The 13,340-nt window shown below is 35.4% G+C and overlaps 1 protein-coding gene across 1 annotated transcript in view; it reads right to left on the bottom strand.

Annotated features, from left to right (window-relative positions):
- Positions 1 to 13,340, bottom strand: part of DCDC1 (doublecortin domain containing 1) — a 457,088-nt gene that overhangs the window by 421,875 nt on the left and 21,873 nt on the right. Inside the window, exon 3 of the mRNA XM_060160830.1 lies at positions 8,037 to 8,194. Within this exon, the coding sequence (XP_060016813.1) occupies positions 8,037 to 8,188 (152 nt within the window). The 5' untranslated portion in view covers positions 8,189 to 8,194. The remainder of the gene's footprint in view (positions 1 to 8,036; positions 8,195 to 13,340) is intronic.

The raw sequence follows: 13,340 nt of genomic DNA, 5'->3' as shown, positions 1-13,340 counted from the left end.
ATAAAAAAAAAAAGAGTAGATCTGATTAGGTCAAGCTCACCCAGGATAATCTCCCATTTGATTAACTCAAAGACAACTGATTATATGCCTTAACTACATCTGCAAAAATCTCCTTTGCCATATAATGTAACCTAATCATGGGAGTGACATCCTATCATATTCACAATACCACCCACACTCAAGAGGAGGGAATTATACAGGCATATATACCAGGGGGTGGAAATCTTGGGGACCAGATTAGATTTCTGCCTACCACACTAGCTATACAATTATGCACTCTTGACTATCCATTTTTACACCAAATTTAGATCCAGATATTTTATTTTCTGGAAAATTCAAATGCAACTACTTAAGATCAAATTTTGTCATCATTAAATACTGAAACTATTTTAAAGAATGTACCACAGTTTCTGATGGCAAATCCAAAGAGGAACTGAAGAAAGTGCTTTGAGAAGTGGCATTGTTATTAGAATAAATTACTACTTCCTAAAGTAGATATTTTCAAGGGGGGGGGTATTCATCTGGATGTAAATGTTCTGGTATATTTCTTTTAAAAAGCATCAGCTGGGCTTCCCTGGTGGTGCAGTGGTTGAGAGTCTGCCTGCCGATGCAGGGGACACGGGTTCGTGCCCCCGTCCAGGAAGATCCCACATGCTGCGGAGCGGCTGGGCCCGTGAGCCATTGCCGCTGAGCCTGCGCGTCCAGAGCCTGTGCTCCGCAAAGGGAGAGCCACAACAATGAGAGGCCCGCGTACCACCAAAAAAAAAAAAAAAAAAAAAGAAAAAACGCATCAGCTACATCACTTCTGAGTTAGTTTATTGTCAGTTATTGGAAATAGATTAAATAGATCATTTCTTTTAGCAACTGAATAATTCTTTAGAAATTAGGTCATAAAAAAGAACAAAGAACAAATGTGGTTATGTGTGTCTATACTACAAACATATACAAACTATGTAAATATTTAAAAATTTTATGTGTGTTTAGAGAAAGATGAAGTAAAACATGTCAAAATTTAACCTTAAAGAAGTATGGATAAAAAAACTATTGGTTAATTAAAAACTATAAAATTTTAGGTTATTGAATCTTTTAAACAATTTCTACGTATGATACAATGGATATGATAAATCAAAGAATTACAAAGCTGGAAGGTACATTAAGAGATTAACTAAGCTTTTATCCTTTTCTGAAACAGTACTATACCTCATCTACATATAGGCTTTCTATTATAATCAAAAAGATTATCAGGGACATATCTTAAACACTGTGGAATTGACAACCCCCTTAATATCTCAGGCTAAGATCTAATTATGCTTTACTCTCTGTGGTTTCCATTAAATCTAATTTACAATTTTTGTTTCACAAAGCAACAACTAAGTAATGGTGGGATGTCTAAAAGTATAAAATTATGCCCAGGGAGGAGTATAGAAAAAGCAGATAAATAGACCATGACAAGATTTAAAGGTATGATTCTAGTTTTGACAAGAGCAATTTTTCTTCTCATTTCTTCTGTTTTAACAGCATTAGTGAATCTTAGTGGCTTTTTATAGCAACTTGAGGAAAATGCCTAATAAAGTCATACTTGCCGCTCTCTCACTCAAGGACTTCTACCAAGTGGTACCATCATTGCCCCCCTGTAATATCCCTCAGCTATAATTGCACCACGTTGCCTTCCACCGTTCTTACATGTATGCCTTTTTGTCAATGGTGTTCACTCAGCTGATCTATATCCATTACTGTACACCTTTCAATCAGTAAGTATTTTAATAAATATTAATCTGAACTCAGTGCTTACACTTTCTAAAACCCTTCCATAGTACAATAATTGTCTAGTGGAAGAGAACTGTTATATACATTGTCATGAATATAAATGTACAATTACTCACTATGATTAGTACTGTGAAGGAAAAGTCTTGTCTATCATGCGGGTCATCATGAGTTCAGAGGTTAGAGACATAGAGAAAATCTCTACAAAACTGTTCAAGCTGGCAAGACACATGCAAGGAGTTAACCCCACGAGATCCTAGTCACTCCTTATTCCAAGTCATTCCCCCAGGTCCTGTGCAAGAAATGATGTATTGTTTTGCATATTGATATGTTTGCTTTGTGATTTATTATGTGATTTCAGATGATTTCATAACCCTCTCTGCAATGGTAAGATCCTTGTTTTATCTCTTTTCACTGCGATACTCAACTAGCAACTAATATGCAGCAATTGTTCTTTGATAATTACGACATTGTGCAAAGGTGTGTCACAAAAATGCCATTGATAAGAAACATACACAGTTTAAGTAGTAAAATATAATAAAGCCAAAGCTAAGAGTTATGTCGTGTAACGTTGAATATTTATCTAAGAGTCATTCCCCCCTTTAGATAAAAAGCCTAAGTTATGTTTGAATATTCACCCTCTTATGCCCATGGAAGGCATCCCCTGATCAGCTCCAGTGGGTAAATACTCAATGGTCTAATACCAATGATGCTAGTTCCATTTCCCTTGCCTTGTTTTGATTAATTAAGTAATTTTGGCCAATGAGAAATGAGAAGTCTTTTGGAGAAAGGTTTTTTTGCCCTAATAAGAAAGAGATATAAATGATCAAGTATCTGTCTTCTTTAGTTGGATATTGTTGAGTGAACATGTGATGAGCCTTGCAAGTAGGAGGAGTCAAACCTAATGATCTAGCCAATATTCTGAGGATGGTAGAGCACAAGATACAAAGAAACAGGCTCTTTGATAACCCAGCAGAACCACTGAATTTAACCCTAGAATTGCCCTGCTTCTGAAGTTCCTATTACATGAGACAGTGGACTGTTCACTTTTAAAGTCACTTTCAGTTGTGTTTCCTGTTACTCTCTGTTAATAGTAGCCTAACTTATACAATTAGATTTCTAATTACATTTGCTTTACTTTTAATTTTATTCAAAATCTTTACTAGTTTTGAATTAATTTTATGAAGGGCTAAAATATAAACTATTTTTTAAAAATTTGACTTTTACTTAATCAGGAACACGTCACCAGAAATTTCAGCATAAGCATACAATGACATGGAGGCTTTTCCCCGTTTTTTGAAACACAAAGCATCCTTGGTGAGTTTAGATTTCTATGGCAGAAATCTGCACGTGGCTAATAATTCTATTCATAAGTAGGAAGTGTGGCTACTTTGACAGATCATGGCTCAATAACAAGCATGCAGGTCTAAGTTATCACACAGTTTGGATGTGAATTCAACATCAGGATAATGACAGTTGCCAAGGATTTGTGCTTGCTGTCGCTTCATACCAGTGTTGTCTGTCAAAATGTCTCTTTTTCTTATACAGAAGCCATAGAATTTTTATGGATAGCAATTACTTACAATATACAATGAAGTACATCAAATCTAACAACCACTCTTTAGCCCCTCATTATTTGGTAGTCTCTTTGTTAAATGTAGTCAACCATTTTCATCTAAATTATTTATTTATACTGTATATTTGACAAGCATATATTTCTCGCTTTATATTCTCATGGCATTTAAACCTTCCTGAAGAGTTATGGGTTTTTTTTAATATTGTCATTTTTAAAACTTGTCTTTATCCTATTACCATTTTAATGGTAATTAAACTCTCTAATTGGAATAAATACAAATAAGAAAATGTAAACATGAAGGAAAATGACCCTAAGTACATTCAATAATAAATCACCAGCTTAAAATACTGATAGCAGATAAAAGAAATAAACCCACATACGTTTGGTGCATGGAAACTTGTATAAAATCTGGAGTGCACAAAGATTTCACTAATCGTCATCCTACCTTTCCTCCAATTTGATGAAAGAAATAACCTCTAAAGATATAAATAACTTTCTACAATTGCTAGATAAAGTGTGATTTAAACATCATGGAAAGTGAATAATAGAAGTGGTAATAATATATGTGAACAATTTCCCCCCAATTTTATTCTGAACACCAGAAGAAAATATAATTCTAGTTTGACCTGGAAATATTGGTAAAGATACCTTGATTGCAGAGCAATTTTCAGTTATTTTATAACACATAAGTCGAATTTTTATTTGTAATTTGACGACTGAATAGTAACTAATGTATCTGTTCAAATTACACATATACTGTAAAGGAGATATTCAATGTCTGTTAAATTGAACTTGCTCGCTTTTGTAGAAGGAAATCTAAACAAGAAGAACGATTTATAAAATTTGTAAAGGACCCATCTGAGTGTAGGATCAGGGCATAAATCATCCTACCCAAAGGAAAAAAAGAATACTACTTCTGCTTGTGCAAAAGTGCAAAGGAATAAAAATAAAGTACATCTTAAATCTAAAGTCAGGGGAGGTTATAAATATTGTATAAGGATTTTCCAGAGGAAATTTAAATTTTCAAAAAGCAATATAGTCTTTTAACATTTTTTAAAGTAAATAATATATTAATGTTTGGATCTGTAGAGTTTTTTTATGGCTTGAAGGAAAAATCTGAGAAAAAGTTATGAATTATGAAAAGTGTAATTTGTTGGTCAATGGACGTTGAAAACAGTGAAAGCATTGTCTTGCTTCATTAACCACTGGGCAGTGTTCCCCTCACTTCGTTCTGCTGCTCATCCCATGGTGGGAACTGACAGCTCATCTTTGGAATGATGAGATTACTAAACTTAAACTGTCCCTAGAAAAGGCGATATAACCAAATGTTTATATTTCAAAAATAGTCTGACTGATTCCAATTCAGAATAGCCAAGATAACTAAAATGACATAAAAAATGAATGAATAGATTAGGCACTGTTAGTCTCCTTGAAAGCAAGATTTGTCTGTGAAAAAGCAACCCAGATAATCTATAAGAAGAAGTTGTTGGCAATTCACTTTTAAAACTGATTTAAGTCCTAATGTAATGTACTAAAAATAATTTGTCCCCTCAGGGAACTAAAAGAGTTGTTATTACACTCAGCTGCAAGCAGGATAAAAAAAAGCAATATAACATTCTATTAAGAATACATACAGGGCTTCCCTGGTGGCGCAGTGGTTGAGAGTCCGCCTACCGATGCAGGGGACATGGGTTCATGCCCCAGTCCGGGAAGATCCCACATGCCGTGGAGCGGCTGGGCCCGTGAGCCATGGCCGCTGAGCCTGCATGTCCAGAGCCTGTGCTCCGCAACGGGAGAGGCCACAACAGTGAGAGGCCCGCGTACCGCAAAAAAAAAAAAAAAGAATACATACAGCTGATTCACTTTGTTTTACAGCAGAAATTAACACAACATTGTAAAGCAATTGTACTCCAATAAAGATGTTAAAAAAAAGGAAAGAAAGGAAAAGAAAACAAAAGAAAATCATGAGGGACTTCCCTGGTGGTCCAGTGGCTAAGACTCCGCAATCCCAATGCAGGGGGCCTGGGTTCAATCCCTAGTCAGGGAAATAGATCCCAAGTGCTGCAATTAGAGATCCTGCGTCCCACAACTAAAGATCCCACATGCTGCAACTAAAAGATCCCACAAACCACAACTAAAGATCCCACATGCCACAACGAAGATCCCGCATGCTGCCGCTAAGACCCAGTGCAGCCAAATAAATAAATATTTTACAAAAAGAAAATCATGAAATTACATTCTTAGATGATCATCAGCTAAAAATTATTAAAAAGTATTTTATATGTGGGATAGAAAGATATTAATTGTTTAGAACATTCTGTTAGTTCTAAAATGCAATTTTAATTTGGAAATCTTCCACCTCAGCATTTAGAGAAACTTTCTATAAATATAGCAGAACTACCCCTAGATACCTGTTATCAATAAATAATTGATTCTGCTTCATGCCTCAAAGGCCAACACCCTGTTCCAGTTCACCTGAGAACACAACAGACTACAGCTGGGTAGGAAAAGTTTCTCATTATGTTGTTTCCTTGAAGTAGCCACAGGAATGAAGCTAGACTTTTCCAGTCATCTGGCCTCCTAGTGGTAAGTCATAAAATGGGAGGATCAGACCTTCTTTGGTATTGAACTCATACTGTTGGTGATTAGTTATCTTTTGTGGGGGGAAGGCTCCTGGCACAGCAATTTTTACTGTATTACATACAAATGTAACATGAGGTGACAGAGGAAAAACACTGTAAGAACACAAGAACAAGAGAAAATAAGGATAATATAAATATAATAAAAAGTAAATTAAAACCACAGATAATAACATGAGAATAAAGTGACTCATCACTGCATGGTTGCAAAGAATGGATTTAATATATGTGGACAGAATTTGTACATGTACAATGTGTTAATTAGTGAAGAAAAGCACAATCTCTGTAATATAAGTAAAGGAATAACAAATTGACTATATTTTAATAATTATTTCTCATAAAAAGATCACAAAGATGGCGGAAGAAAGGTGGCAAGGAAAAAAAGGAATGAGACAAGAGAAGTTTTAACCTCAATCGGGGAAAATGTCTTTACTCATAGAAAAAATTGCCTCTCACTGATAATCATATTAATACCAATGGATCTTAGATTACCATTAGCCTTTATGAACTTGACCGCTTTCAGGTTGAAACTCATCATTTTCTTTTTCATGAAAGTAAAAGACCTCTGGGCATTGTCTTTGACTTTCTATTCAATTGCCCAGAGAGGGTTACTTGATTTTCTAGGTATACCATAATCAAAGTTGATGGTAACAGACAATAGTGACAGAAAAGAAGTTAGGATCCAGACAAAGAAATAGAAGAAGCACATTTAAACAAACCATAAAAACCAGGTGGTAGGAAAAGTGTCACATGAAAATAAAAGACTGACGTGTTAAAAAAAGGGCAAATAAAACCAGAGTTAGAGACTCAGAATCTAAGAAGGAATATGAGAAAAAAGCAGAAAGAAACTGAATAAATAAAATTACAGTTTTACAAAAGATAGAATAAAAAGTGAATGTAGTACTATTTTGAAAAGGAAAATTGGTAAAAATAAATTCTAAAAGCAATAAAAAATGTGCAAATACACATTATATTAGCATTGGCATTTGTATAAAGGACTACTTAAAAATTCTATTTAGAAATTTTTTTCCATTGTCTTATTGGGAGGAACCAATGTTTTTTCCACTGTCAATTGGGAGGAACTATCATGAGAAAACTATGTCTCTACAATATAACCACTGGGTAATGATTTTCTAAAAATTATCTAGCCATATAGCTAGCACGCTGTGTCAATTATCTCATATGTTGCTAATATGCACTCATAGCTCAGAGGAATAAGGCAAAGCAAAGGTTAGCTGAAGTCTAGATTTCACTTTCACCTAAAACTTAGTGACATATAAAAAAAATCAATCTGTTCTAAGATATAAATATGACCTAGCACTTCTGTAAGGAGATTAACACAATCCCTAATTTAAGAATAGTTTCTTCAATGCTTTTATAGTTCACATTTTCTTTTTAACGTAAAAACTATGGCATCACGTTTAGCCAGCCAATAGTCAATACCTGACAGACACTTTTTTGTTCTTTCACTTTCTAATAGAGAAGAAACACAGGAAAAATACCTCTTGTCTCCTCTGCTTTATATTTCTGAGAAGTGCAGTAGAATATAATAGTTGAGTTTTGGCTGTGGAGTTAGATACATTCGGGTTCAAACTGTACCTTCTCTACCTAGCAGCTGTGTGATCTTAATGAACCTCTCTAGGTCTTTGTTTCCTCATATATAAAATGGAGATGTCTAAAATACTGTCTGCCTTACATTCCTCCCAGAGTTGTTTTGAGTACTAAATAAATATAATGCAGGTTAAGCACTCAGCATGGTGAGTGGTATATAGCAAATATCATCTGCCTTGCCATTCCTGTTATTATCACTATCCCACCTGTCCACAAGTCAGACTCTAGGAATAATTTATGTTTATTGCATCATCTATCTTTTTTCTTCCCATAAAATAGAAAAAACAAAAAAATGAAAGGGCTGTAACCCAGGCAACAACCATCACATCTCCAAGTTATGTGTGACATAATCTCTACTAAATATTGAGCATTTACATAGACAACCTTCTTTAAGCACTTTTATCCCCTTCAGAATTCAGTTTAAGCTGCTGAAATAATATTCTTACCTTGGTAAATCATTCGAAATATATTTGTAAATTGGGTGAATGGTATCCCCATTGAAGGTGTCTTCAGGGTTGCTTCGTTGTGATACCTCCGTGGCTTTAGTCAAGGGTGACAAAGGAGACTGAGAAAGCGCTGCTCTGTGATCTTCTGTCATTGTCAGCTTAAAATGAGGAAGAATGTTATTTAATTTAAAATGTAAAATCCTCCTGGGTTATTAACTGAGGCTGGGCATTAATCACAATTTACTTCTCATCATGTTCTAGAGCATGTAGCTGCTGCTAAATGTGAAATCTCATTAGAAATGAACAGAGATGAGAGCCTAAAGGAAGACAAAACTATGAATCTAAGTCTTTGATAAGTACAATCCTATTTAAGAAAAAAATGATAATTTGTTGCAAAGTATTTTAATTTTTGCTATTTGCTAAAACATCACTAATTATACAAACTTAACATGAGGCATATGTTATTGAAAAGTGCAGCACAATGCTTTTTTTTTTTTTTGCCCTTTCTCCTTGCTTTTTTGGAAGCTACCTTCCCCTTGATTCTGTTGGGAATTATGTGGCCATGCTTTCCTGGAAGTGAATGTATCCAAAGCTAGACAATCAAAATACCTTCCCCAGACACAGGGGGGAATCAGAGTTTAGATGGAGAAGACAAAGTAGTGCTCTGTTCTTTAGAATTGCTAGCTTTAAGAACAATGTAAACTTCTACCATTGAGAATGAAGCAAAAACAGGTGAAAGAAAAAGAGATGGAGAGAGATTAAAAAGTGAGAGATTCCTGATGACAACATTTGAATCCCTGAACTTTGCTATTAAAAACAACCACATCTCTTGAGTTTCCTGGGTATGTGAGTCAGCAGATTCCTTTTTGTTTGTTTAAGCTAGTTTGAGTTGGGATTCTATTTGTAACCTAGACATCTTGAATAATGCACACAGACAACCTAAAATTTCTTAAGACCAAAACAATATGTTCATAAGAAATGATATCAATGAATGTCATAGGGTTCTTTCCAGGGTATAATCACCCCATTCACACGCTGATACAAATAGCTGCAAAGTCACAGGTCTGAGTACCCCACTAAGGTAAGGAGGAGTCCCAAGGTAACATGACATATCACAACTAAGGGAAGGATATATTACTTGTAAGGTAATAAAAAATGCTACTTTACATTTTTTCTGATATTCTGAAAAAAACGCATTCATTCATCCACAGGTTATTTCTTGAGCACCTACAATGTACTTGTTATTGTTCTAGGCACTCAGAATTTTTTCAGTTAACAAAGCAGAAAATATCGTGCCTTGTGGAGCTTACGTTCTAGTGGAGGCAGATGATAAATAATTAACATAAGATATCAGTACGTCGTAAGAGGTTAAATGATAAATGCTATGGAAAAAGACTGATTAGGAAGGATAGTTTGGGAATATGAAGGTGGAGGGAATTGCAATTTTAAATAGATTTGTCAGCATAGGCTTCACTGAGGTGGTAATATCTGGGCAAAGACTTGAAAGAGTCAAGGAAAGTAGCCATCCAATACCCAGGAAAGAGTAAGAAGGCCGTAAGGTGGGGTATATCTGGCAGATGTGAGGAACAGCACAAGTAGATGAATAGGTGAAAAAGAAGAAATTGTAGTTGTGATGAGGTTAGAAAGACAATGGGGGTGAGGGGGTGGAGATAACATAGGGCCTTTAGGACACTGTCAGGACTTTAAGTGAATTAGAGAGTCCATGGAATGTTCGGAACAGGGGAGTTATATGACTTTAAAAAAAAGATAATTTTGGCTGCTTTGTTAAGAATGTATCAAATGCAACAAAATTTCAATGTCCTAATTTGTCCATATATTAATATCTTCTAATACTTGTATGAATTCTCTGTGGTAGAGACAGCTGTCTGCCAACATCCATTCTATCCATTCCTTCTTTCTTCTATGATACCAGAATCCCTGATTTTTAACTGAGGCATATGGCTGCCCAAAATAAAGACTATTTTCTAGTCTTCCTTACGACTTGGTAAAGCCATATAAAACAAGCCTGGCCAATCAAATATTAGTGGAAACAATCTATGCAGGTGAGTTCATCTTTCTTTTCTCTCCTTTCTGCTACCTAGAATGAAAACATGAAGGCTGGCACTAGACAGGTCATCTTTATCTTTGATATGATGCTAGGAATGAAAACCATGCCCCAGGGAAGATGGAAGCAGTTTGAATCTCTGACAACATGGAGTACCATACCAACTCTAGACTACCTACCTCCAGACTTTTACATTAGAAATAAATTTCTAGCTGTGCAAAACAATGTTAATTTGGGTCTTTGTTGTTTGCAGTTGAACCTAATCCTGAAACTCTTGATATTCCTTGAACTAAGTTGCTTTCAAAAACCTAAAATATATGACATTGGCTTAGACTTAAGAAATGGAAAGAACACTAGGATGGCTTGGAATCTAAACTGAATTGAGAGTCCAGTAATTTGGGTCTTTGGGTCCTTTTAGGCTCACCAAGCTTCCCCAATCACATAAGACAATTCCTTAAGGTAAATCAATCAATCCATCAATCTCTCTCTCTCTCTCCATATATATATATATATATATATATGTGTGTGTGTGTGTGTGTGTATATACACACACACATATGTACATATACATATGTATATAATGTATATTAATATATTATTAATGTATGTATAATTATATATTAATTAATGTGTGTGCATTTATATATACACACACATACATCCTGTTGGTTTTGTTTCTATGGAGAACCCTGATACCCCTCTTTCAAAGACCAGGTCAGCCTGCAGGCTGAGCTAGAACTAGAGCCAGAAAGACTTTCCCGAAGCATGGACCAGTAGAGCCAGTCAGATGATGGAAGGCAATGGGATCAGTAGTGTTGATGTGGGTCAGTAAGGAGCTATGGCAACCATAGTAACACCAAAAGCACCAGCAGCAAAAAGAGACAAACTGGCCAACAGTCTCCTCATCTGGGAGAGGGCACCTGAAGGACTACCTTCTTGAACTATGATTAACTCCTTAGATAATCTACAACACAGGAAGCTCATAGGGTCTAATGCTAGACTTGCTGCTAGTTAAGCTTATGGAAGAATAAAAGAACTATAATATAACTCATACTCACAAGTATTACATATCAATAACACACAAGATCATGTCTTTCTCTGCCACTTTCTAGCTATGTGACCTTGAATCTTATAACCTTTCTGAGCTTCGGTCCTCTCATTTGCAAAACCAGTTATCCGCATGGTTATGAGGATTAAATAAACAAAACTGTGAATGTGAAAGTGTTTAGCATAGTGCTTGCCACATGGTAGACATCCATTAAATGTTAGGTGAATCTGAATCACTATCAAAGTAAGAAAAGGTATCTCTTTCTACATAGTTTAATAAGAGAAGGTACTTTTCTCTGCCCAGCACTCCTCTGGTCTTCCAACTGGAGACTAAAGGGCTGTTGCCCTTCACAGTCTCCCTCCCCCTTTAAGTTTCACAACAGGAGGGCTGAGGCTTGCACAACAACCATTGCCTGCTCAGTTCTCATAGATCAGGTTCTTCTTAATTGGGGAATGGTTATAAGTGAAAAAATCCAACTGCGCATAGCAAGGAAAATCATATGATTAGAGAGTAGATCACCTTGCAGAACGAAATCCCTTGAGTATCCTGGTGTGTTTATTATATAATCCAATTATTACAAAATAAAAAAATTTGCACTGAACTACTCAAAAATATCTCTTGAAATATAGCAATAGCTTTACTTTTCACTTAATGAATGATTACAATCCCAATCTTCACCGAAAGAGGTAATCATTTTAGTGATGGTTATAGTTTTTTTTTTCACATAAAACACCTTCTGGATGCTTTTAGGTGGAATGAGTTATGTTAAGTGTGAAATCATTACCATTATTAAGTGCAATATTTCTTCTGTAAGGTTACTTTAAAAACAGTGTCATCCTCACTAAAAGTAGAATGTATTAACAGGTTGAGTAGAATACGCAGACTACAGTAGGTTTTCAGATAACATTGTGGCACATTACTAATTAAATGAGAACTAATTGTTAATTAGAAATTAAAGAAATAAAAATGTGTTAATTTTAATTTGACTAAGTTAAATACTATGGTATTTTAGTAGAGTACAGAAAAAGCCACTGCCTTATGTTTTGTTAACACGTGTAGAGTTTATTCACTGACACACTGAAAAACCACTATTTTTCTTTGCTTCCCATCCGTTAACAATTTGACATGAATACGAGTTCTCTTCTAATAGATCTGCTCTTCCCCTGGTTTTTTGAAAAAGCATTCAAGTTCACAGTGGTTATGAGCCTGGACACTAGAGCCAGAGTGTCTGGGTTTAAAACCCTGCTGCCCATTCACTGGCTGTGACACTTTGGACAAGTCATATAACCTCTTTGGGCATCAGGTTCCATCATTTGTAAAATGGGGTTAAGAATGGTAGCCACTTCAGATAGTAAAAGCAAACAGTGGGAGAAATTTATTTGCATATTTAAAGAATTATGCTGTCAGGAGTTTCAATATTCCTTAGTGCCTGTTTCTTTTGCAGTACAAATTTTCGAAGAATATTGAATACTTTAATTCACTAGTACCTTGGTGCAAATGAGTTTTATCAGTTCTATTTCTTTCTTCAACTGGAAAGGATTGCATGAAACCACTTGGGGAAAGAATGAATAAATAGAGGCACGTAGAAAGTGGGAAAAGAAGGTAGAAAGGAGAGAAGCAAGATCTGTCACACAAGTTTCCTGGTTCATAATTTTACTGTTAACCATGTACAGAAAAATATTTTGTAAAGAAAAAATATTTTGCTTGATTTTTCTATTATTTCTTTGAAAATTCTCAAGAAAAATGTCAATAAATTGCTTGGGAAAACTTAAAAAAAAAAGAAAAGAATGGTAGCCACTTCATAAAGTTGATGTACTTGCAACACAGTAGATACCAAGTGTCAGCTATTAAAGAGGAGAGGCTTGATGGTCTTCAAGTCAGGGCACTGAGTACGAATGACCAACAGTACATGGAGACTTTGCAAGGGGCATGCAAGTGTGAATAGTTTTAAGTAAATCAATTTCCAGACCCTTGGCTTCCAGATATATGCTTTCCTAAAAGGCATCTGCCCAAGAGGCTGCCTGTCCCAACTATAATTTGTCCTTGGAAAGTCTCCATTCTGCCTTTTTCCAAAAGAAAGGCATTCCTTTTATGCCCGTTCCAGGGCCTCAAACCAAGAGACAACTCCACTATTCCTTTAATAAAGAAATTATAAGTGCTCCCCCCAACCTATATCATTAATATATGTATT

Source organism: Lagenorhynchus albirostris, chromosome 9 (assembly GCF_949774975.1).
Source record: "Lagenorhynchus albirostris chromosome 9, mLagAlb1.1, whole genome shotgun sequence".
NCBI lineage: Eukaryota > Metazoa > Chordata > Mammalia > Artiodactyla > Delphinidae > Lagenorhynchus > Lagenorhynchus albirostris.
This window is presented reverse-complemented; position numbering and strand designations above follow the sequence as displayed.